Source organism: Strigops habroptila, chromosome 14 (genome assembly GCF_004027225.2).
Source record: "Strigops habroptila isolate Jane chromosome 14, bStrHab1.2.pri, whole genome shotgun sequence".
Lineage (NCBI taxonomy): Eukaryota > Metazoa > Chordata > Aves > Psittaciformes > Psittacidae > Strigops > Strigops habroptila.
Window position 1 is genome coordinate 2,779,810 of NC_044290.2, and position 26,284 is coordinate 2,806,093.

General features: G+C 50.1%; 1 protein-coding gene across 13 annotated transcripts; it reads right to left on the reverse strand.

The window, feature by feature from the left end:
- Nucleotides 1-1,531: 1,531 nt before the first annotated feature.
- EXOC7 (exocyst complex component 7) lies at nucleotides 1,532-25,422 on the reverse strand. 13 transcript variants are annotated; one of them, XM_030506143.1, is made up of 22 exons: nucleotides 25,252-25,422; nucleotides 24,425-24,490; nucleotides 23,017-23,201; nucleotides 22,286-22,391; nucleotides 20,702-20,924; nucleotides 19,280-19,447; nucleotides 18,242-18,253; nucleotides 13,155-13,247; nucleotides 12,092-12,160; nucleotides 10,641-10,786; nucleotides 10,164-10,316; nucleotides 9,375-9,473; nucleotides 8,711-8,773; nucleotides 8,320-8,386; nucleotides 5,928-5,966; nucleotides 4,854-4,919; nucleotides 4,038-4,158; nucleotides 3,541-3,636; nucleotides 3,195-3,258; nucleotides 2,614-2,655; nucleotides 2,314-2,447; nucleotides 1,532-1,922 (listed from the first exon to the last, which is right to left on the reverse strand). In XM_030506143.1, exons 1-22 carry the CDS (start codon nucleotides 25,309-25,311, stop codon nucleotides 1,820-1,822), a joined length of 2,175 nt encoding a protein of 724 aa, XP_030362003.1. In that variant the 5' UTR covers nucleotides 25,312-25,422; the 3' UTR covers nucleotides 1,532-1,819. The 13 variants fall into 13 exon arrangements, with proteins under 13 accessions (XP_030362003.1, XP_032776178.1, XP_030362015.1 ...); XM_032920287.1 differs by lacking the exon at nucleotides 18,242-18,253; XM_030506155.1 differs by lacking the exons at nucleotides 5,928-5,966; nucleotides 18,242-18,253 and adding an exon at nucleotides 12,318-12,353 and having other exon boundaries at nucleotides 12,092-12,238.
- Between the last annotated feature and the right edge of the window lie 862 nt (nucleotides 25,423-26,284).

The following is a 26,284-nucleotide window of genomic DNA, read 5'->3' on the forward strand; positions in this document are numbered from 1 at the left end:
AGGCTGATAGTGAAGCCCAGAAATGCCTCTTTCAGTATAGGCCATGCAGAGGTGTTCCCAGAGCCTCTGGAGAATGGGATGTGGCCCCACAGCAGTGTATAAAGGGTCCCATCCATCTTCTTTGGGGCCTGGTGAGCACAAGAACATCAGTACAGGGAGGATACCAGCTCCTGTACACTAAAGCTGAGATGCTCCAGAAATCAGAGAAGACTGGTTTGGGTGAGAAGGGACCTTAAAGCTCCTCCAGCTCCAACCCCTGCCACGGGCAGGGACACCTTCCACTAGAGCAGGTTGCTCCAAGCCCCTGTGTCCAACCTGGCCTTGAACACTGCCAGGGATGGGGCAGCCACAGCTTCTCTGGGCACCCTGTGCCAGCGCCTCAGCACCCTCACAGGGAAGAGCTTCTGCCTAAGAGCTCATCTCAATCTCCCCTCGGGCAGCTTACAGCCTTAAAAGCTGGAGGCCAAGCTCCCCTCTTCTGGCTTTGCCTGCAACCATTCCAGGTGAACCACCTCGCCCTGGGGTGGGCTGCAATAAAACACGATTTAGAGACTCAGCCTGAGTACATCAACCAATTCCAGCCGCTCTCCTGGAGACAGAAATTCAGGTCAGGCCACTGTGGTGGCAGAAACAGATCCAGAAAGATGAAACCCAGCTCCTTCTGGTCAGTGTCAGCATGTGGATCCAGCAGGCTCGACACTGCACAGCATGCAAGCCAGCAGCACTTTGCTTATGCTTAAAACCACTCTGTCCAGTGCCTGTCAGCCTGCAGAGGCTCTTGGAGCTGGCAGAGGCAACAGCTAGCACTGAAGCCTCAGCCTTCCTCGAGCAGCTGAGCTCTGAAAGCAGTAGGGAAGGTCCCTGCAGGGAGCTGTGAGCCTGCACAGCCAGACCCATGAAAACAGCCAGGTAGGAACAATCAGGATTTGACCCATGCAGTGGTCCAGCTGCAGCTGGACAAGCCAGGGATGGGGCAGCCACAGCTTCTCTGGGCACCCTGTGCCAGCACCTCAGAACCCTCACAGGGAAGAGTTTCTGCCTTATTCCTAACCTGAACTTCCCCTGTTTCAGTTTAAACCCATCACCCCTTGTCCTATCACTCCAGTCCCTGATGAAGGTCCCTCTCCAGCACCCTTGTAGCCCCCTTCAGACACTGGAAGCTGCTCTGAGGTCTCCACGCAGCTTCTCTTCTCCAGGCTGAACAGCCCCAATGTTCTCAGCGTGGTCTTATATGGCAGAGTCCAGCTCCCTCTGGCCCTCAGGGCTCTATCATGGCTCCCACCACCTCACACAGGACAACTGCTACTGGGACAGCTCATGAAACATTGGGGGAAACAAAGCCTGCCAGGCACAGCCACAGCACAGCCTCAGCATCTCACCCCGTCACTGAACTAACAGTTAACAGTGTGAAAATCCTTTGGGATCCTATAGAACCAAGATTCCCAAAAGCCATCAGGGAAGCAGGAAGCATCACTTGGAGTTTAATGCCTTCTGCCCTTAACAGAAGGGCTGTACCCATAAGAGCATGTGATTTTTTGTTTTGCCTTTTTTAAACACACTCAGCATGTCTGCTGCACATCAAAGCATTAACACTTACATCCAGGCCTGAAGATGCATCAATATAAGAGCCCACACAGCAGCCTTTGCTCCAGATCCATGGAAGAAGGGAAAGGCAGCCAGGAGGGAGTGCTTCCACAGGTTTATAAATCTGATAAATACAAGTAGAACACCCTGCCCACCACAATGGGGCAAGGGGGGGAGCAAAGGGAGTCCCAAAGGTTGCTGAGAGCGTGCTGACTTGTATATGACAGCTAGAGATTCATGCTGAGGTGTCAAACAGCTTCTCAATCATCTCCCCAACCTGGTCAACCTGGTATTTGATGTACTTCTCAGGGTTCTTGGTGAAGGGCACGTTGCCATATCTGCAAAGGAAGACAACCCCTAGGTGACAAATGGAACACAGCAAAGAGACCCACTGCTGCCTCCTCTGCCACAAAGCAGCTCCACGCCCGCACATCCCACCGACAGGGTATCTTGTAGGGAGCAAGTGACCTGGTTACAGTGGGGCTCCTGAGTTTTACTTGAGTAGCTCAGGGTGGGTCAGAGCTTTGTGCTGGCTACAACATCTGCATTCACCCTGACCAAGGAATCAGGCTGGCAGCAGATGCTGGCAACCAGCAGGGTTTGGCTTGGAGGTGTTTTAGTAGGGAAGCTAAGACAGGACAACAGAAAAGTGCCTCAGCTCAGGCTACTCTAGGGCCCAAAGACCTCCTTAAATCCCAAGGAGAGAGGACAATGCTGCAACGTTGTCACCTGTTCAAGAAGGCACCATAGGTCTCTTTCACAATGGTTTTCTGTGCCCGGCGGATTTTGTCCCGTTGCTCCATGTCTGGAATTGCCCAGGCCTTCTGGATCTTACACAGCTCCTCCAGCCCATCATTAAATCCCTGTCCAAAGTAAAACTCAGTGAATGTCCTGCCTGCAATCCCACCTCCATACTGAGTCTGATGCTCTTCCCCTCCACTGACAGGTCTCCTCTTCAGGCAGATCTCTGGTCTGACTGCCTGTCCCCATCACCGAGGGATGTTCTTAGGCCATCTAACACCTCCTCACCTTAAAGCGCTCCTTTATCATCTGCCTCTCCTTATCCTTGAGCTGCAACAAGGAGGGAAAAGATTTTCTTACATCTCCAGAAGTAAATTTCCAACACCAGTGTTTGCCCACAACTCCCCATCCAACCTAAGTAATACCCTACTTACTTGGCTTGAATTCCCTCTCCTAAAGCAGGGAGGAAAGAAAGCTGCAGTGAGCAGCACACTCTACAGTCAGCAACTGGCTTTCATCTGAAGTAGGTTTAAAAAGGGTAATTTTCAGCTAGAACAGACATAAAAATAGATTCTTTATGTTCCCAGCCCTTTCTAAGGGAAGGTCTCAGGGTTTTACAGATCTGAAATAGAAGCAATTGTTCAGGGGGAAATATAAGAATGGAGGCAGAGATGAGAAGACCTGTATGAACCTGGGGCAGGGGAGATCAGAAGGCAGTGCTGCTCTCCATCTCATCCCAGGCACAGTATTCACTCTGCAGCGCAATACTGGCATGAGATATAAAGAAGGTTTCTGGGAATTTTTTCCTATGACAAAGGAGAAGATGTTTCCAGCCATCATCTCAAAGCCCTCCTTGCCCATCCTCTCACCTTCACTCCTGGTTGAAAGACGGGCAGGTTTCTCTCTAAGATGTAATCTGTCACCTTCAGCCAGCTGTATGTAGAATGAGATAGGAAAGAGGCAAAGAGAAGTCACTCCTGCTTCACCAGAACATCTACATCTTCGCCCATGACCCAAAGGCCACCCCTGACAAGACACACCCCAAAGCTTCCTACAGTGACCCCTTCCCAAGTTAGATTCATTGCCTGGAAACCAAAGTACCTGGCTTTGGGTTTAGACAAGTTTCAGGCTAATCTCTCCCACTGCTCCAGAGTATTGGCTCCCAAGGAGCTGCAAACTAAGCAAACTAAGGGAAGAGCAGAGGATGTGACTGACCTGCGCTGGTAGGTCTGGATCTGCTGCTCAATGAGCTCCCGGTAAGACCTCTCAGCTGTCTTCTGTGTCACAGCTACCAACTGGATCAGCTCAGATCTGAAAGGACAGAACACTTGAGGAAGCACCTGAGGCAGCTGCTCTCAGGGCTGCGTTTCAACCCCCTATCAACAAGTTCTTTTCTGCTCTTTACAATAAAAGGGACCTTGAAATGCACAAACTGGGAGACAGAAGTTACTTTCCAAAGCTGTGTCCTCAAGTCCTCCTGAGCCCAAAGGATTCTCTACAAGCTAAGGTATCTCTGATGCTTTTATCTTCCACTCTTGTGTAATGTGATGCTTAGCATAGTGCAAAGCTTTCAAAAGGGCACTTTAAGAATGGAAGAAAGAGCAGAGATGAGACAGGCTGGCAAGGAAATGCATTTGATGAAGAGATCTGCTCCAAAACCATGCTTAGAATCAGTGTGGACTTCAGGGACATTTACCCAGATCCACACTTACTTTTCCAGAGATTTCAGAATGTAGTTGTAGTTGTTGTGCAGAAAAATGGCACTCAAAGCTGGGTCTTCATAAACCTTGGATTTACTGAGAAGGTTCAGCTGCAAGTTGCCCAGCACTTTGCCTTAAAAAGGGAAAAACAGAGAACAGAAAGGTTTTGCACTGAAACTTCTCATTACTGGCAACCATTACTGTCACTGTGGGCCCCCAGCAAGGTGAACACCACAGCCCCAACTGCACACGCAGGCCAGGGGACAATCCTATGAGCCTTACACAGGTCTTTCCTCAGGGAGCCACCAAAACCTCTCTGCAAACTTGTTGCAACTGGCAATAGTTTGTGTTCTGGGTTCAGAGCAAGTCCCAGGACTTAGGGGGGATCAGACACGGCCTGACCATGATGCAGGCTCTGATCTCAAAGAAGCCGAAGGACATGATCCCCACTGTAACAGATCATTACGAGGTAGAACCATGAGTTCATCTTACTATCTTACTGTTAAAGCCAGGATGGAGGTTTTACAGAGCCCATCTGGCAGCTGGGGGCCTCCGTGGGGCTGAAGGTGCAAAGTACCGGCTGAGAACGGTTTGAGGCAGCTGATGACAAAAGCTCTGCAGCACAGTGAGCTACTGCTCTGTGCTTTGCCCTGTCTAACTGTAACAGCCTGAAACTCCCAGTTTGACCCTTTTTTCCCCAGCCCTCCCATCAGACTCCAGCTCAAGCATGGAAAGAGCACACAGCATTAGAAACACAGCCTGTGCTTGTCACCCAAGCACAAAGGACAGGCGATGGGGCAGAACTGGGAAGGTGTGCAGGGTACTCACAGATGTAGGTGCTCAGCAGCCGCCTGCTAAACTCTGAGCTGTAACTACTAGCTGAAGAGCTGGTCTCTGAAAAGAAAAGAGTCTCAGGCCAGTTATCATGCCATGGGAAGGGGGTGTGTGTGGTCAGCCTGCCTCTAATCAAATAAGTCTCATCCCTGTTGCTATGGAATGAGTGGAGAGCTCCCATCACCAGTGGGAAGCTTCCTGCTTCAGTGCTGATTATCCAGGGCAAGGCTGGAAGAGCTCTGCACCTCTCACCCCTTCTACTGCATCAAGTGCTGAGCACCCGCACAGAAACCTCTCCTTTCCTTCCTAGTGCTCAGAGGACATCCTCTTGATCAGAAATAGAGTCATTAAGCACATCATCCCCATTCTTCCCCCACCACCTGGAAAGGCTTTGTAAGCACTAGAAGCAGGCAATCGGAGCACAATCGAGCTGGAGCTGTTCACAGCAGGCACACAACAGGAACTGGAACAGGCACAAGGGCTCTGGGAAGTTTCAGCCATCCCCATGGTTGCTGACAGGGCTGCTGTAAGAGGCTGCACCAGCATGGGAGCCTGCCCTTATAAGCAGTGACTCTGGGCTGGCACACGTCCCTCTGTCTGTGCATAAGAGGTGGCTTTCTGCCCTCAGTTGCTCATGGAACACGTGGGGTAACTATCTCCTCCTCCCCCACCAGCGAGTTTGGCAGCCAGGCCTAGCTGGGGTGGTCCGAGTTCACCAGACCCCATGGGAAAGGCCTCGAGGCTCCTGTTGCCGGGAGTTGGACAATAAGGAGCCGAATGCACATGGGATAAAGCATGATCCCAGCTGGGCCAATTTGCACCCATGCCAAAGGGATTCAGTGCCATGAGAGTGTCTTTAGCCTGTTGCAGCTCATGTGGCATCCCTCATTGTCTGCTGCTGACAAGCCCTCCCTATTCTTTCCAGCCCTGGCAAGAGTTACTTACTCTCCCCTTTTCCCTTTTCAGTTACATGTTCATTTCTTTACCACACCTGGAGGATAAAGCATTAACATACATCACCAGCATCCGAGGCAATGGGAACGGGTAGGTGGGGGTAAGTCTGCTTACCTCTGGGATCTAAAGGAATATTGTATGTGTCCCCAAGAACTACAAAGATTAGGCAGAGCAGAGAGAAAAGGGGAGGGTGGAGAGAGAAAAAGAAAGGCAAAGTGCAAAAAGACAGGTTAGAGACCAGCATCTCTTGGAGAACAAAGCAGATATTAACACAGAGCAGCCACAGACAGCTACACAGGAGAGCAGGCAGGACTCCCTCCAAGGCCACAGAACGGAGATCACAGAGAAAAGGCAGAGTCTAACCTCCTCCCCCTGCCAGAAACAGTGTTTGCATGGTCATTGCAAGACACCTCATTCCAAATGAGTTCAAACCCACCTTCGAGGCAAAGGAAAGCTTCCCCTCACACAAGCAGCAGTTTAATGCTCCTTGAAATGAACTGCACAGCCCATATAATCCTTCCAAGAACCTGAGCAAAGCCCTCCCACCCTCACTCTGCACTTCAGCATCCCTCCATGACCATGCAGGGTTCTACAGGACCGTTCAGTGGGCAAGAGCAAGGAATTGGCACCACACATTTAACCCGTCACTTTGCTTTTGCTACCACTCGAGGCAAACATCACATAAAAACCTGTGATTCCCACCACTTGGGATCACTGGGGGAGTTATCCAACCCAGCCCCAGGCACCCACCCCTGAGCTGGCAGCTGGAAGCTGTCACAGAGTGAAGCCTTGAAGGCAAGGCACCATCCCAAAGCCTCTGACCCAGAAGCTACTCCCTCCAACTTCACTAACATCACCTCTGATCTGATGATGGTTGGTGTAGCATGACACCAGGTCCACAGCCAGACAGGGACCACAGTTTCACCAACAATCAGCAACCAGTGTCACCCAAAACGAGAACAGTTCTGGCCTGTATTGTGCCCTGTGCTGGGCACAGCTCTGGAGCAAGTGACAGCGCTGTTTCTGCAGAACACCACTGGCAGCAGATGGTCCCCGAGGCCCGGCTGCAGCCACAGACACCACCACTGAGAGCACATGGATTGTGGGTCACCTCCTGCACGGCTCTGAGCTCCTGCATGTCAGCCCAAGTTACCAGAGCTGCTACAATTACACCGACTTCAAGCTTTAATAATTGAACAGACTGCAAAGCTGTGTGTCTCACTGTCTTTATACAGCAGGATCCCTCTGTACCTGATGTGATGGGACAGCCACAACTCAGAAGGCAATGGCTTGTGTGTCACATTTTGTTATATGACCAATCTAGAGAATAAAAAAGCCTACTGTACCTTTTGAATCAGCTCCTGTGACAGATCTCTAGTGCATGACAACATGTCAAGGCTTTCAAATAACAGTGCTGACATCAGCACTCAGGGAAGGACATGGGAAACAGTTGGTTTCTCCAGAAAAAACCCCCAGATCACCTCTTTGGGTAAGGAGAGAAAGTCAAGCAGACTCTGAGCACACTGAGCTTGCAAGTGCAGAGGGCACAGGGCAGTGGCTACAAGAGATGTGGCAAGAAGCAGACACATCCCAGCTTGAGTTAATTTAGAACTGGCAGGATCTTCCAAGCAGGAATTGCAGATACAAGTCTGGCAGCAGCTTTAAGCTTCCCCCTTCCCCTGCTCCTAATGGGCTCCCTAACACCTTCCAAACAGCAGGTTGTGGCCTGTGCCTCCCCAAGCCTCTGTGCCTCCAAAATCTCCAGTTCTCCACCTCTCCAGCTGCTCTATTACAAGGCAAACATGAAAACATGAGCTCTGCCTAGGCCAAGAGCTCATGAGGGAGCTGCTGCTCTGCACAGAACACAGACTCATGCTCTAGCTGACAAGCAGCACCTCTCTGTTCCACGAGGCAGCTGCCCTCAGCTTCTGGTCCATGTGTTTCTTTCTGGAATTAAGTCTCTTTAGCATCTTGGAGAGCAGAGCTAAAACTCATCTCTCTGCTAGGGCGCAAGGCACACACATGGCTCAGGAGTCCCAGCCTGCCCATGCTAGATTCCAAGGAGAATATTCTTGCTGCTTTCATGCTCTGACCAAGGATGTGGCAGGGAAAGGTGCAATTCATCAATGCATCCCTAACTAAAGCCAGCTCAGCTGCTCCATCCACCCTCACTCCAGCACAGCCACAGAGAACCAGCCCAGTAGCAGATCTGTAGCTAAATGAAATGACTAAGGCATCCTCTCTTGCTGGAGCACACCAGCAATAAACACCATCCCAAGAGTACCTGATAGCAGCAAGTGTGGAAGGAAACTCTCTGCATCCCTTGGAGTTCTCCAGATAACCATCTACATGGTCATGGCACATCAGAGGACAAGACAAACCACAGGGTGAAGGACAGGAGGAGAACAAGCTCACAGGCACGATGAAGTTTGAGCTTTTAGGGAAGATGTCCAGACAATCTGGGGAAGGAACTGCATGCCCAAACAAGCCCCATGCATGTATGTACCTTGTGATGCCAGCATGGCACCCGCTGTCTCCTGGAAATCCAACAATTGCTGGAGGAAAAGGATGGCCTGGAAGCAAGGGAGGGAAGTTATGAACAACCAGCACTGCATCTCCCATTAAATGCTCTGCTATTAAGGATCATGAAAGACCTCTTGTCCCCCACACTTAAAAGCCTTTAAGAAACAAACCACTACACTGCTTTGAGTCATTGGGTGTTACCCACATGGTCCCATCATGGCTCAACCAGTAACTGGCTGATCTCTCCATGGAAACCAGTTCATTGCCCTTCCAAGACAGTTTAACTTCAGAAATTTCCCTACTGCTCTTTTTAAGACATCATCAGAAGCTGTTTTTCACCCAGGATGGTTCAAACCATCTTCTTAACCACGTACATTGCTGGTGAGTTCATGAACTGTCCCATCTTTTGGCATGTTATATTCCTTGTCGGGATCATTCTAAGAAAAGAAGAGAGACACAAGGTAAGTACGTAAGGCAACTGAGGGCCTCTACAACACAACTGCTGCAAGTGAGCTGTAGGCTTGTTCATCCAGCCTCTCCCGACACCCTCAGAGCTGGCTCTCACAGTGCCATCTCCTGGTGCTCAGAAACCACAGCTCCTATGCACCAGCAGCTCAGAACCCCAGAGGTTTGGGCAGCATGTGACCATCAAGAGTTCAGCTCACCTACCAGGTAGTGTGCTCACCAAACCCACCTTACACAGGGACAGTTTAACATGTGTACCCCAAAACTTCTCAAGTCAGCAGTTTTAGTTTCTTCTTAAATAGGATTAATTCTGAGAGTGACTTGACACCTGCATCTGGAAACTCATGTCAAATTATTCGTAGTATCCCTGTAAAGGGTCTTATGCAGAGACCTTCTGTGTTTGAAATCAGCACCAAGCAGTTGGTATTTGCAGCTGATCAGCAAGCACCTGCTTTAGACTCAGAAACTACAGGGTCTCATGGAAAGCTGAAAGCTAAAGCAGGGGTTCTGCACAGAAAACACCTTTCCCAAGCCTGCTGGTCTTGCCAGAGGGAACACTGAGGAGAATCCTACCTTAATGTTGTCTGCAAACTCTTCCAGTGCCTTTGCACCAGTGGTCTCCATGGAAGTGATCAGCCCTGGCAGTTTGTTCTTGGTGCCTGCTGCAGTTCCCTGCAATAGTTCATCACAGATCAGTTAAACAAACTGCATCTGAACTGTCATCCAGCACCTACCCACCCCAATCCCTCACCCCAGCATCTCATTCTCATGTGCCAGGAGAACATTTACAGCACCAGCAACACAACACCACATGAAATGCTGCATCCTTCTGCCAGACAGAAGGGGAGGATGCTGTGACCCCAGTGGTGACCAGGACTTGCTACTTCTCATGTCTCCTCTTCCACTGTACCTGGTACAAGGGGTTGGTGCATCTCAGTCACCAGCTGGAAGCAGATGGAAAGGAGCCTGGCTAAACCTAGATGCCATATTTGATACCTGCAGTACCTTGTGGCACAGTCCAAGCAGGCTCTCCTCAGAGTAGCCCATCTTCCAAGCACGAGTAAGCACAGCCTAAACTAAGCTCAACAGTAACAGAGATGGAGCCCCTCAGAGGCCATGTACACAGCGGAATAACGTAGATGGTCCATCACTGGGTCATGACTTGAACTGAAAAGAACTGCTGCTGAGAGATGCTGAGTTACTGGTTCACTGTCACAGAAAGAAGCAAGCTGCATGTGTGTCACTTCCAGCCCATGCTGGAGGACAGAAGCAGCTTTGTTCAAAGCCACTGTGATAATCCCTTTCAGAAAGTTCTCCACACATCCCAAGCCACAGGGCCCTCTCCAACTCTGTCACACTCACCTGCAAGACCTGGTCAAACTCTGGCTTCATCTGCTTCAGATGCTTAAGGATGGGGAAGATTGTGAGCACAGCTGAATAGTCGTGTCGGATGATGGCTTTGCGGGCAGCTGAGACAATGTTATCCCCCTCCATGATCAAGTTATCCAGTGACTCCTGCAACAAAGCCACAGGGTCAGAAGGAAGCAGCATGACCTGTGAGGGCAGCACAAGGGGCTCCATGCAGGATGCCCTAGCTAAGGATGCCAATCCAGCTCATGGCTCATTTGTGGTACCCAGTGAGTGACTCTGAGCACATGCTCTCCAGGGTCTGTGGAGGCCCCAGTTCCCTCAACAGGTCCTGGAGGACAACACAAGCAGTGGTGGTGCTCCTGGGCACCCACAGTGGGTCGTGGAATCCACATCCTCACAATGAAGAGGAAGAGAAAAAGACCATGTGCATCCTTTACAAGAGAAGCCAAGCAGAGAGGCTCAACTGACCTGGATGAGGGAATCAAAGGTCTTCTTCTGGTGGTGCTCGGGGACGATGTCTGTCAGGAGCTGGTACTCGCTCTGGGCTAGTTTGACAAAGGCACTAACACAGTGAATGTACGCGTCGATCTCGATGTCAAAGACGTCATCCCTCCCTGCAAGGGCAAGAGGGCTTTAAGAGAGACCAAACTCTGCACTGAGCTTCAGCAGCTCTGCTCAAGGCCTTGGTTTGCACAAGGTTCTTCTGGAAAAGGTGCTTCTGGCTTTGCACCCATCCTTGTGTGAGAACTACAGTCATCTTCCCACCAAAGTGCCCCTGGGTTTGTGCACGGGGAGCTATGAATGCCTCCTGCAGGGCATGCAGAGCCATCTGCACGTCAGGAAACAGGCACATCAGGCCCCCAGCTCTTGCCAGCCTTATGGCAAAAGGCAAGTTTGGAGCTCTTCTGGGATACAGACTAAATTTAATCAAGGCTTGAACACAGAGTACTCAGGAAGGTCTGAGGTGAATTATTCAACATCTCTGCTGGTATTTTTAGAGTTCTTTATCTGCATCCCTCATGCAGATGAAGAACTGCCATTTTGCATCACCATTTCTGGGAAATCAAAGCTGTCCTGGAAGGCAGCGTCTTCCCACAGGCAGAAACAAGATAAAAACCAGGCAGATGAACATTTCAATCCCATGAAGCAGGAGTATCAGCACAGCTGGGTGAGCTACCTCACACAGAGCTGCAGACAAATGCAAATCCTTGAGTCCTAGCATACAAATGTCCTCAAGATCCATCAAAGAACCTCAGTGGTAGGCATGAGAAGTGCTGGTATGATACAAGGGCCAGCACCAGCTCATGCCAACCACCAGCTGCGTGTCATGAGGACAGCCACAAAGTGACACACTCCATCCTGCATCACCCAGGCCCCTGCAGGAACCACTACAAACCAGATTACAGGGAGAGGCCTTCTGTAAGCTATAGGTGCTGCTGCTGCTTCTCTTCTCCCAGCAAGATGTGCAACTTTCGATGGGCACAGAACCAATTCTTCCCTACACTGACAGGTCCTTCAGGTTAAGCTTTTCAAAGTTATGGTCAGCAGGGGACACACAAATGTGTGGTTTTACAGAGTGCCTACAGTGGAGTGGCCCACTACTGCATGCTGCAGGTGATCCCCTTGCTCTGCTTCACTGCAGCACCAAACAAGCCAGTAGCTACCTATAGAAAAGTGCCTCTCAGCATGGTGGCTCCCACTCGTTGCTTGGATAAAGCTGGGGTTCCTTTTTTGAGGGCTTGGGGGGGTGTGTGATTAGTAGGAGTGAATTCTACTGAGAAGAGCCAGAGCTTCTTAGCCAGAGAAGGCCCATGCTCCAGGACTGCCCCTGAACAGCCACTGACTACAGAGCTCCTGGGAACATGCTGGAGAGAAGGGATGTTAGCCAGCTTGGTGTGAAGTGACAACAGGGTACTTACCAGCAGCTGGCCCATGCTTGTCGCTCAGGGCATCGGAAAGGTGTTTAACCCGTAAGTCATGCTCATGACCTAGTGAGATGGCAGCCGGCACAAACAGAAGGCGCGATTTATCCAGGTGGTTACAGCATGGATGGATGCTCACACTGGCTGGAAGCTGCTTCAGGCTTGGCTTATTTGAGCTTATGGACGCTTATTTTGCCCTAGAGTCCCAGGAATGCTACCTGACCAAATCCCTTTGTTGGGCTATGCGGCAGTAGCAACCCTTTGAAACCTGATGAGAAGTGTGAGTCAAGCCATTTGTTGGGCCACAGGAGTCCCTTGAACCTCCTGACGTAAGTGCTGAATGGGACAGCAGGCCCCAAAAGTTCCACTTGTACCCACAACCATCACAAATCCAAACTCAAAGCCCATCTCCTGCTCAGCACAAGGATGTTATCCCCCCCAAATGAGTGATGTTAGTCACCATCTGGGATTTAGTGTAGGTGCTGAAGAGATCTACTTTGGATGCATACATAGCAGGAGGCAGAAAGGCCTTAGATGCTTGGACGCAAGTGACCTCTTCCCCTTATCTGCTACAACCTCTATAAGCAGAGGAGATCAGAATATGGAAGACAACTATTTAGGTAGGTCTTCACAGAGATGAACTGAGGTGAACTTCACACACGAGGCACTGAGCTAGGCTGTGGTCTGACACTTCAGCATCAGGTTTGGAAAGGTCACCAGGAAACTGAATGTCTCAAAGTCCAGGCAAAAAGAAAAGAGAACAGACACACCACAAGCAGATGTCATCAGAGCAGAGCTTCCATTAGCCACGTGGCTCTGGTGGGTCCACTGCTTTAAGGCCACATTCCTCTCCACCTGTATTCATGTTTATGGAGACTTTGAAAGTCAGAGACTGAACTCAGATATATAATTTGGCTCTCCAGCACCTCCTTGGTTCCCAAGGAGATCTGCACCTATCCAACGCTGGCCACCAAGCACTAGGGTAATGGAAGTCCCACTTCAAAAAGCAAGGCTGATACACAGAGAAAGTCAAGGGTGAAGTAGCTAGAGCTGTGATTACCTTCCATAGGAATGAGGTTAGAGGCCCCCTTTTTCCCATCTAGACCATGCTGAGAGTACTGTTTCAGAAGGTTCTGAGCCTTACGGATCGTGCCTGTCACCAGAGCCAGAGAGAAGAGACAAGAAGACCTAGAAAATGAGTGAAAGAAAACAAACCCAGACCACCAGCCCTCCACCAGCACCAGTGAGAATGCTCAGTACAGGAACGTGAACCCCAAGCTCATGTCCAAGTGTGCAGATCCAATGGCATTTCCAGTCTGTTTCCCTGCTTTGAGGGTGGGAGCATCAATTCCAGCCAGGGTTACAGAATCATCATGGAACAGTTAGTGTTGGAAGGGACCTTAAAGCTCATCCAGCTCCAACCCCTGCCACGGGCAGGGACACCTTCCACTAGAGCAGGTTGCTCCAAGCCCCTGTGTCCAACCTGGCCTTGAACACTGCCAGGGATGGGGCAGCCACAGCTTCTCTGGGCACCCTGTGCCAGCACCTCACACGGAGAGACTCCCTCAATCAGAGGGTGCTCAATCAGTTTGGTGAGGTGCAGAGAACAAGAGCAGGGAAGGGAAGCACTGAAGCACCCTTCCCTGTAAGGAGTTTAAGCTGGTACTCTGCATCCAAGCATACAAGGTCGTTGCTTTTCCTCAGCTTTGGAAGCAGGGCTTTACAGTACCAACAAATCCTGTCTGGCAACACGTTGTGTGCTCCCCAGAGCCACAACTGCAGCCACTTGGTTAGAGCTGCAGCAAGAGGTGCCTTTCCAAGGGGAATTTTCTGAGCAGAATCAATACAGAGCCATCAGGAGCCCCACAGCCAAGACAAGGAATGATCTCTGGTGTTACAGGAAGCAATAAAACGGTGACAACCTCTGGGCTCGAGAGAGCAATTCCCATCCCAGGAATCCCAGAATAATGGATGCTGCCCACCCATGTCTAACTGGCATTAAGTCCCCCTAATCCCCAAAGCCACTTCTCTTCTAAGGAACTGCAAATCAATTCAAACCATGGAAAAAAAAAAACAAACAACATAACACTGGGTTAAAAGATTTATACTTCACACACACAAAAACCAGACAGAAGTGAACAAAAGCCAGTGCTGGCTATACAGCTAGAGAGCACAAAACAAAGCATTAATGTGACAACTGAAGACAATGTTTCCACATTCAAAGGTTAGTCCTCATGCAAGAAGCTACAATTAGCACAAGCACACGGACACCCTCTCGGAGCAGAGCTTCGCTGTTGCCTGCACAACAGGGAACAGAAAGTTTTGGGAAGGTGGAAGGAGTTTCTATAGGAGACTCAGATGAAACAGAACTGAGTAAACGAAGAAGGATCCAAGAAATAAAAATGCTGCTGCCAAAATTAAGAATTGTTCTTCCACTTTAAAGAAATAAACCCTTCAAACATGCAGAAAATCCCTGCTTCCATCAGCAACTGGGCCACAGTGCAGCCTGGAAATGGTGCTGGCTGCCCAAACACTGAGGACCACTATCCTGAGGGGAAGCCCAAGCACACACTGCTGCAGAACAGCATCCTGGTGTGCAGGACAGCTTCATTCTGTAAAGGGATACAGGGCAGGGGGATGGAAACTTCCCCCAGTGCATCTCTAAGGGGGAAGAACAGGAGAGAGAAGTTCCCACTGAACTACCAAGCTGCCTTAACCTGGTGCACTCACTAAACAACAGCACATGGTTCCTAAAGCGTAATGTTGCACTGGCAATATCTTTCTTCTACCAGTTTAGAGTGTTCTCAACCATTTAGTAAAGAAAAAACCCACCACATCCATAAAACACATTCTGCCCTCTAGACCCACAGCAGGGAGGTGGGAAGACTTTACACCCTTGCTGTGCTGATGCACTTGCTCCTACCTTCTGCCATATGATCAAATGAGAGGGCTGTGCCTCTTCCCCCAAGCTTCTCAGTGCTCTTCACACCCAACACTTCCACTTTATTCTTAGCTACTTGCAGAAACCTTAAGAGCTTGGGCACAACAAGGAGTTCCTCTGAGCAAGCAGGGTTATAGTAAGCTCTGGAGATATGTACTAAGCTCTTTCTTACTGCTGTCCCCATGGCCTAGCTGATGCAGAGCAGCTCAACCCAGGCACTGTTCTTCTATCAGCTCTTTTGTCTTTCCCACTTTCTAGCATCCAGGTGGAGAGGGAAAAAATAAAGACTAAAAAGAGGGTAAACTGGCATGAAACCCAAGCAGAGAGTACAACTGCTGCTGTCAACAGGCTCTCACTTCACAGGCATGCAGAGCATGTCTCCACAGCCCACTCAACAGTTCCTCCTCAGATGAGAGCTGAAACCTCTGCTGTGTTATTGGCACAACACAATTACCTGTGTTTGTTCCTGGGCATCCCTTCAGTGCTGCTCCATCCCTCTCTCTTAGCACTGTAATTAGGCTTTAATGGATTCTAGGGGAAGCCAAAGCTTTTGTTCCATGATTAGTTTTCCCTATTAAGCAGTTCCAAACCAAATGGGACTGTGCTTCAGCTGCTAATGAAAACATCACATTCAAGCCAGGCAGCAATCAATACGGGAAGTGGGAAGCAGGAGTAGGCTCTTTATCCTGCCACACAAAGACTCCACAGCCTGCTTTCAGGTAGCACCACTCTGCTGGGTAAACTGGAGCCCGAGGTAAATGGGAGCCCTGGGTACACTGGAAGAGTGCTCCCTATAGCTTAAAAAGAGCCCCCAAAAGTCAAAAACCACCTGAAACATTTGCTCCTGTGGCCCAGTTGTCAAAGTGGGGTTTGGGCATACATGAGGCACAGTTTCCCAATTGTACCTTGCTCTTCTGTTTCTCTCTTCCATTAGGCAGTCTTCTAACAAAGCAGAAAGCAGAAGGGTTTGGATGCTCTTTTCTTAAGCACCAGCTGCAGGAGGCTGTACAAACCTGGCTGAAGCTCTCTGGCTTTTGCTTGCAGGCAGCCAGGCTGCGATCTTCTGGCCCTATCCTTCCCTGGCAATGGAGAGCTTCCCAGCTACCTGCTGCTCTCCAGCCACTCGCTCTACAGGCATCCCAAAGAAGCAATATTTGATCTGCATATGTTTGCAGGAGCCTGATTTGGGAATCTGAATAAACTGCTGACATTTCAAATAGCAAACTACTAAAAACCAAGCCCACAGATTGCTCCATGAATTCAACTTGACTTGGCAAGTTTCATTTAAGAGGAGACAACTCTGTTTTAGAAGCATCTCCAGCTTCTAAAGCATCTCCAGCATCTTCAGCAGCCAGGTTTCTGACTACTTGCTGTAAATCAGGAGAGAGTACAGGATACACCAGCAAATAAAACCACAACAGACGGATGAAGACCCTCTGAACCAACACATGGATATGGAACAAGTTCTCCACAATCCAGCCAGTACCTGGGGAACAGAAGGGGGGATGTCCCTGCCTTGTTACCCTGTCCCTAATACCTCACCTGCCCTTTACCTGTAGGCTCTCTTGTGCTTTGTGGGCAAAGAAGTTATAGCACATCAGATTTAGTTTGTTATTTTACCCTTGCAACAGGTTAAAGTGTGCGTTGGGGTGTGCACTGGGATATTCTGCCTTAAGGACTAAGGAAATCAACTCGCTCAGTGGAGCCATGAGAAAATCCCCTTGTCTGAAACACAAATTGGCAGAACTTGACTTTACTTACTGAAGCAACAGTACAGGAAACCAGTTCTTTTTCCATGATTGAACACAGGCTAAAAACAGGGGAATCAAACCCCACCAGATGAATATTGCTATGAAGAAGGCCACTGTGCCAGTGCAAAGAGAATAAAGACCTCAAGAGCTGTCCTTGAAAGCTGATGGGACTGCAGGAAAACCTGTGTATCTCTGCTCAAAGACTACTTTTTCCTCAGTTTTTAATGTCACTTGAGTACAATTTCGTAGCCATAAGAGATGGCTGGTGCATGAGGTTTAACCACCCCTTGAGCTACAGTCTGTCCTTGTTCATGGAAAACTGGAGACAAAATAGCCACTAGTTTCTCTTGAGATGAGCAATACTCCAACAGATGACTTGAAATGCTCTTTCTGTCACTGCCAGCTCTCTAAATGCATCCAGACCTGCTCTCTGCCTTCTACCTGACCCACCTCAAAAACCCCAATGAAACTGGGCAAAAAGGTGCGAAAATCTCCTGGCAAATTTACAGCAGAGACACTCATCATGACAAGGAATATTCCACACCCAAATGCATTCATTTTGGAGGAGCCCTGTTTGTAGGGACAAATGCTTGTGCTCTCAGACTTGTGGGCTCCTTTCTGTACTCTGTGAGCATCCAAGATCTGAGACTCATAAAATATCCCAGTGCTTGGTTTTATTTCCACCTGCCCATGATGAAACCCTCTCCTCCATCTCTATTCACCCAGAGCACAGGGGAGATGCCACCATTTGGCAGGCTGCTTAGAAGTATTTACTGACCATGTTGACCTCACAGCAATCAAACCCCGGAGATCTCTTCAGCATCAGGTGGTAGCTGAGCACTGTGGACCAAACCTGAAGCACCCACAACGCAATGGCTCATCTACAGATCCCATGGGGCATCTTTTTAGGAGAGAGCTACTGAACCAGACAAAAATAGTCTTTACCTGTGGTAATCATGCTGTTGGGTAGGAGCTACTGCCACTAACGACTGTCATCATGCTTAGGAGCAATTTAAACCCTGGTTTCTGCCATCTGCAGCACAGTTCTCCTTAGCGGGAGGATACTGTCCTCTACAGATCTCCAAACACTGATGGCAAATTCTTACCCAAGTAACTACCTGACAAACCCAGAGCAAAGCCAAGAGAGACATCCCCTGCTGAGGTGGTTCTCTGCTGGCAAGAGAAACCCCACTGAAGCTCAGCCTGACTGCATCCACCAACTGCAACTCCCACTGCAGCTTTCAGGAACAGCTCCAGGGCACAGCAGCGAGGGAATAAATTGATGTTAAACAACCAGAGGGGTGACCTCTGGCTGTCCCAACCTCCCCCAGGCAGCCCTCCCTCTGCAAATATCCCAGGCACACCCTCTGCTTCAGCAAGAAGAGGCCCAGCAAAGCATCTCCACGCAGAGAAGTGAAGAGCCCCAGGTCCAGCACACACACACAGACACGTTACCTGGGATGAGGACTGCATTCACAGCAGGATTATAAAAATAAACACAAAATAATTAAAATGGGTATTTCTTGCCCTCCCTTTCCCCATCCCATCCGTTCCCAGGCCTTACCCACATTGCTGTTATTTTCCTGAAACCCAGCAAGAATATTTGGACAACACAGGAAAAAATATGGGGGTGGGAGAGGATTGCCCATGTAAACCCACATAAATATGGACTTTCCTGAATTTCATCACTATTAGTGAGGAAAAAACCCAGGGTGCTGTGACACATAGAGGGACAACCTCACTGTGCTGCTGTGGGAGGCACACATTAGCTTTTGCTACCCTCCTTCTGGCCGTGCTCCCACTAGATGGCATGTTTCAGAGATGGAAACTCCAGCTCCACACTCCAGTACACTGGAGTGACTGGTCTCACCAGCTGCAGAACATGCAGAACTCCATGATGAGCTGGGGAGGTGGAATAACCCACCAGCCTCAGACATGGCTCTTCCAACATCAGGCCGAGGCAAAAGCCTTTAGCAGCCTTTCCAAAATTCAGACAACGCTGGATCTCGTTTCTACAGGCACCTCCCTAGACCCCATCTCAGCTCCTGACCAGTTCTTGGTTTCCCAGCACTAGTTTATTCATAACTAACGATTCAAGTGATGTTTTATGAGACCTGAGTTTCGTGTTTTGCTGTGGCACAATCTATATGCCCTATTCCTAGGCTGAGGACAGGTGTTCTCAGATCTTAGAGCCCTCCCAGGTCTCTTTTTACTCATCTCCTTTGTTAAGGCAATGACCTTTTCTCTCTCTGTATACAGGACCTCACTCTCCTCCCAAAGAACAGGTCTGAGGACTTGACAACAAGACAGAAAACATCTGTCATCAAAATGCTGAACCCAGGGCAGAGAAGAGGTGCTCACCTCCAAAATCTTACCCCTGCTCCTGTCGTGAAAGCACATTTTAGACACAGAGGCTACCTCAGCAGAGAGAAGGCATTCCCTACCCAGCCAAGAGGATACACAGTGCAGTGATCCCCCACTTTAGGGACTCACCTGGTCTCTTGACTGGCTTCTTGGTGGGAGTGTCCTTCCTTTTGTTCTGGATGGCAGGGGAATAGGGAACCCCCGCAGAGGAGCTGTTCTTACGGAAATGGTCCTTCAGCCCCTTGACGGAGCGGTCGAGCTGGACCGAGCGGATTTGGAAGTAAACTGTCATGAAATCTACAGAGACAAGGTAGAAACAAGGTTATAAGCAAACAGGGAACAGTACGGGGAACCCAACCTCTCCTGAAACATTCTGAGCCCCTAAGGGGACTTATTAGCATTGATGTGGGGCCCCAAGGAAATGTTTTCCCCTCACAGAGCCTCTCCAAAAGCAACTTCTTCCCTCCTCTGCAGTATTCATCCCAGCCCTCCCACCACACACAACATGAAGTCTGTGCACTGCTACAAGAGCACATCAGCTGTGGAACTGATGGGAGACATCTGTGCAGGACACTGTCAGCTCAAGGGCTCAGCTTGTAGGATAAGAGGCTTTACACACTTCAGGATTCAGGGTGCTCAGGAACTAAATGAGGTGTTCATTATTTAAAAGCAGAACACAAACTGACTGACAAACTATGCTACACATGCTTGAGTTGCCTTTGATCATGGACAAATTCTTAAGCAGCTTTTAAAGATGTTTGTTGTACTTGGTAAGCACAGTAATCCCCCCTCTGAAGTGAATGGCTGAGGTGGGGGTGATTCTAGGAGCTCCATGTATGCGAAATACAGGTTTTCCTGTAACAATTCCACAAAGTCAATCACTCCCACAGGAAAAGTTAATAAAGGAGTATAAAGCTGCAGGCAGATTTTGGTGCTGCAGAACAACAAAGATGTATGTACTGACTGAAGAAAGTCTCTGGGCTGCTTTCTCCCTGCCCTTGGTCACATTTAATCTGTTCATAAATAGTTCCCAGATGGGAGTAAGTGACCAGTGTCTTGCACATTAATAACACCTGAGCACTAGACAGCTGCAGCTCCATCAGGAGGCATTAGAGCTGCAAGTTAAATGGATTTCTGCTATAGGACAGACCAGGCACTAAGATACATTGTTCTTTATTTATCCAGCTCTTTCTCTCCTGGTATCCCCCAGGAGATCATTTTGTAACTGACAAACGATCACTTCAGTTGCACTCCTAACACTGTAAAAAAGTGGGATCTTCAGGTGACTGGAAGAAGACTGAACTACTCACCTGAAAGGTGCCACTGAGGCAGCCACTAGTTTTGCTGCTGCTGCTTCCACCAGCAGTGTGCCTGGGGGTTTGTTAACCCCAGCAGCACCTAGCAGAGGCTTCACGGCTGATGTACAAGCCAAGCTGTGCAGTGCCACACACAACCCTCAACACCCTACTTCTGGTCTCAACCACACGTTGTAAGTAGCTGGAGAGCGCTCCCCCAATACACCACTACCAGGGAACAGCAGGCAGCACTAACCTTGATTCCTGCCATTCTCCACCAGCCAGCCGGAAATGCGGATGATATCATGCAGGACACCCTCTGGGAGGTGCTCCAGAAACATCTCCTCCTGAGGCTCCATGTCATCATCCCCGCTGATCAGGTCCAGGATGAGGATGGGTGGCACTGGCTTGGTGTGCCGTGTCATCAGGCTGCGGAACTCGGACTCCAGGGACTCCTTGCCCCTCTCAAAGAGGGATTTCTGGCACAAAACAGGAGGAGAGAAGCAGGACAGAGATTCTGTAATCAGTCCCTCACGAATCTTTCATAAAATCACAGACTGGTTTGGGTTGGAAGGGACCTTAAAGCTCACCCAGTGCCAAGCCCCTGCCCAGTCTAGTCTAGTGCAGGGATACCTCACCCTAGACCATGTTGCCCAAGGCTCTGTCCAACCTGGCCTTGAACACTGCCAGGGATGGGGCAGCCACAGCTTCTCTGGGCACCCTGTGCCAGCGCCTCAGCACCCTCACAGGGAAGAGCTTCTGCCTTAGATCCAACCTGAACTGTCCCTGTTTCAGTTTGAACCCATCACCCCTTGTCTTATCATTACAGTCCCTGATGAAGAGTCCCTCTCCAGCATCCAAAGTATTTCTGCATAAGAACATACTTTCTGCAGTGTTTCTAACCACTGTCAAGCACCACATGGTTCAAACTCCAACAACATCTGTACGTAAGAGACTTTTAAAGCTAATTAAATAATAAAAAATACTGCTTGGGAATTGCTGGGTCTTCAAGTGTGACTTAGACACATCTCCCATTCTGCTCAAGCAGTTGGAGGACCAACAAGAGCTACTCAAGAGGAGGCAAACATGCAAGTGTTAAGAAGACACTTGCACCACACATGCAAGTTTTAAGAAGAACATGGAGCTGTTGGAGAAAGTCCAGAGGAGGCCACGAGGATGAGCAGGGGCTGGAGCACCTCCCATATGGAGACAGGCTGAGAACATTGGGGCTGTTCAGCCTGGAGAAGAGAAGCTGCGTGGAGACCTCAGAGCAGCTTCCAGTGTCTGAAGGGGCCTACAGGGATGCTGGAGAGGGACCTTCATCGGGGACTGTAGCGATAGGACAAGGGGTGATGGGTTCAAACTGAAACAGGGGAAGTTCAGGTTAGATCTAAGGCAGAAGCTCTTCCCTGTGAGGGTGCTGAGGCGCTGGCACAGGGTGCCCAGAGAAGCTGTGGCTGCCCCATCCCTGGCAGTGTTCAAGGCCAGGTTGGACACAGGGGCTTGGAGCAACCTGTTCTAGTGGAAGGTGTCCCTGCCCGGGGCAGAGGGTTGGAACTGGGTGATCTTAAGATCCTTTCCAAACCGAATCCATTCTAGGATTCTATGATATGCTTTCAGAAGTCCTACTGGTGCAATGCATAGAGAGAGCAGAACCCCACAAGCAGAAATGCTGCCCAGTGTAGACTTCATCAGACCCCAAAACAATCATTTCTTCAGCTGTGCCCAAACACCCTCCTCACCAGCAGCAAGGCTGAGAGCCTCTCACAGCACGAGGCTGAGCAGCAGGGCTCCATCTGTCCCTATCTCACCCACGTGAGGTTCCAAACCCATGACCTACCACACGGTTCAGCTCTGGGCTGTCCGGATTGTTGTCCTGGAAATATTCCACTGCCTTCTGGATTTTGTCCATGCAATTCAAGTATTCCTCCAGCCTCCCAGTGGGGCTGAAAAAAAAACCAAAAATAAAAGCAGTGCCCCAAGAAGCAAAGAATGAAGTTATTAAGAAAGCACCAGACCAAACTCAAGATAAAAATAACAAGGAACATTTCAATTCCCTTTTCTTCAACCAGGAGATCATCATGGGATCCCCTTTTGCCTCCACTCAGTGCCACAGCAGAATACCCAATCCACGCAGCAAGTGCAGAGGTACTGATGACTGAGCAGCACACAACTCACAGCTTTGCCTTCTCCCACCCCAGAGAAGGGCCATCACAACACCTTCCCAAAGGCTGAAGGCAGGCTCCAGAACTGGGTGCAGTGACAACATCAGCAGTGCAGGAAGAACCTTTGGGAAAATGATTGAGGAAAAGAAAGAAGCCACCAATACGAATGAACTTCATATAGCAGCATGTCTGCTAAACCTGGAAGAGACACCAGTGCCGAGCCTGAGCAGACTTTGCCCTCTGGGGATTGCTGAAGGTCAAGTGAAGCAGCTTCACTGTGGTAGGGAAAGAGTGTGGGAAGGGTACAAGGAACCCTCTGATGAGCGTGTGGAATCAGCTCCCCCACCTCCATCCTGAAAGTTCACGAGGATGAAGCTCCCCAGCAAGATGTAGCTGCTCAACTCACCCTTCTTTTATGATCTTCTCTGTGTCCTTAGCCACGTGGTAGTAACTGATGACATGATCCAAGCAGGACAGGGTCTTCTCCACATTCTCCTGCAAGCGCTGCAGGTTCTCTGTCTGTTTATAGACCGGGATGATGGAGTTCTCCAGCTTCATCAAACGACTTTCAAAGGAGGACAGGATAGCAACCTACAACACCAAGAAAGAAAGAGAGCTGAGGACATCCTTCCACATGGATCCACATAGTAGGGTAGTAGTTACAGCAAGGCAATCAGGGACCTTCAGGTCCCAGTGTCTCTTTTGGGGCTCTGCTATTGATTTCTCCTTAGGTTGGCTCTTTAATCCCTCTATGCCCTGATTTCAATTCATAATCACAAAACAGATCACCTGCCCTACAGAGATGGGCCAATCTTGAATCAAATGTTTGCAAAGTGTGAAGATAACTTCTCAGCACATCCTAAGGAGGAGCAAAGTTTCATTTGACAGCATGAACAGCCACAGGAACAGCCTAGAGCTGCCCTAGGTAAAAAGGACAACAGCATAAACCAGCAGCCACTTTGCTCCATACCCACGCATGAGATGCACAACATGAAGGCACAGGACCAGTACAGCTAAAACCTTCTTAACCATCACAGACATTTGTTTCTTAAAAGGGATTGTGACATTGCTTCTAAACCATAGTAAGCTCATAAAGGGTGCCTTAGTGTCATCTCTTGTAGGCCAAAATGCAATTCCTTCAAGATTCACTCTTATGTTACATTTTCCACACTTCTCTAGTGACGTCTTTATGACCTTCTTATAGCACTGAGCCCCAAACTGGACACAGTGTAGTAGCAGGGGGCTAAAAAGCCATTAGACCACAATAATTACTTCCTACCTCTTAAACAGAACACTTTCAAAATAAAACTCCAAACAAGACCTGACTTTATGAAGCAACAACATGATGCTGTTGCACAAACTAGTCTGAGGTCTATTAATACCTCTTCCCAAGAGGGGACAGACCATAAAGAGACAAAGCCAACAGCTCATTTGAGCCCTCATCAAACCAGGAGAGAAGCTTAGGACTGAAACATTCATCAAGTGGCAAGTGGTAAATGCCCCATCCCTGGCTGTGTTTAAGGCCAGGCTGGATGGAGTCTTGAGTGACGTGGTCTAGTGTGAGGTGTCCCTGCCCATGGCAGGGGGTTGGAACTAGATGATCTTAAGGTCCTTTCCAACCCTTACTATTCTATGATTCTATGAGCAGTTCTCCCTTTTGCCCAGGCAGTGAAGTGCAAAACACAAATGCAAAGCAAGTGGTTCATTACTTTGTACTCCTCAGATGGGCACAGTGACAGCCTTGAACACAGTTTCTCCTAATAAAGAGTAAACCCAGGTCCAAAATTAGGACTGAATTTCAAGGACCAACTTACCATGTTCTTCGTGAGCTGGTCACTCTTCTCAAGGCTATCTTTGATGAAGGACAGAGTTAATTCTTCCTGCCAGTAGGATGAAAAAACACTCTTCAATTCTGAACACCAAGCATTTAAGTCACTCAATATTACATGAAGGTTTTTCCAGGTCCTGGCAAACACTGCAGCAAACCACACTTGGTTTGATGCTGAGGCCACCCACCTCTTCATAGAAATCAGGGCAATTGACCCAAGGTGAGAGACACACAACATCATGAGTCAGGTTTTTATGGATTACTTGTTTCCCTTCAATAGCACGAGCCTTAGCACACTGAAGTCACAGCACAAGATAAAACTAATACCTTTACCACAGAGGCACACGGACTGAGAGCACACATTTCCCTGCCATAGCACAACAGAGTGGCTGCACAGGCATCACCCAAACCCCATGCACAGCCACGAACTCAAGTGGCCAATGCAAAGCAACCACCGAGAGCTGTTTTCAAGTCAGCAAAGCCCAGGGATAGGGAAAGAACAGAAGCCTCCAAGAGCTGGCCTTGGGCTGGGTCTGAGGACCTGAGCCCCAAGAGGCTCCCAGGCCCTAAGAGAGGGCGCACAGGCCCGAAGGGGTGGGGTAGAGATAGCCCTGACCGTGACACCCAGGGCCGCAGGCGCTGAAGCAGACCTGGGGATGCTGCCGGGCCCGGAGCGGGTGACGAGGCTCTCCGGGGGTCCCGGCTCGCTCCCGGGCCCGGTGGGCACCCCCAGGCCCGTCCTCTCAGCAACGCGCTGGGGCTACGAGCGCAGGCCCCGGCCGCACCCGCAGCACGTCCCGGCGCCAGCCCCACCTGCTTGAGCTTGTACTCGATCTCCCTCCTGCGGGCCGACACCTCCTCGGTGGGGATCATCCTGCCGCGCTCCGCCGCTCGCTGCCGCAGCCCTCAGCCCCCTCCGCCGCCCGTCACTGCCGCGCCGCCATCCCAGGAGCGGCGAGACCCGCCCTGCGCCTGCGCGGCGGGGCCGGCCGCCATGTGCCGCGGGGCACCGCAACCAACAGGAGCAAGCGCAGCGCCCCCGTGTGCGGCCATCTTGGGAGTGGCGGGAGGGCGGCGCCGCCATGTTGGCAGTGTCATGGCGGGCGGGGGGCAGCGGAGAGCCAGGTCCTCGAACCGCGGCCCTCGGGTCCGGGGGGAGCTCCAGGGCCACCCAGCTCCCCCCTGCTGAGGTGACCGTGCCCGCTGTGCCGCGCAGCCTGAGGGAGAAGCAAGGTGTGGAGATTATAGAGATGTGGGCCCAGGGAAATGAAGTGAATCTGAGTTACAGGCACACAGGCGGTTGCAGGGTGCTCAGCCCGTGTCCTGCAGCCGTTTAACAGAAGGAAAAGCCGCCCACCTCAGGGAGGCAGCCATCCTCCCCCTCCTGCAGCACGGGTGGCGAGGGCAGCTTTATCGCACAGGCAGGCAGTTACAGAGCTCTGCTTCCTCATAAACCACTTCCAGCTGGGAGCAGGGAGCTGGTTTTATCAGCACCAACAGCCCCAGCCTCTCACCGTGTTGTGCTGCTGTGAGGCAAAGCGCCTGCCATGCAAAGGGACTGGTGTGTTCCATCCATCTTCCCCGTGTCAAACCACGCCAGGCTTTGGAAAGGAGCTGAAACAGCCTGAGGAGCCTCTTTTGTTCATCAACTTCATAACTCACCTTATCGTGCCGCAAACAGCTGTTCTCTGGCTGCTGCGAGGGGCAGTGCACAGCCAGGGTGATGTTTTCTGCGTGTGACATTGCCTGCTCGTGTTTTGTGGGGACATCTGCTAGAAGGGATCTTGTCCTGTGGGTGCAAGAGAGAAGATCCCTGTGTGGGGTCAGTGCCCAGCGCTTCCTGTGC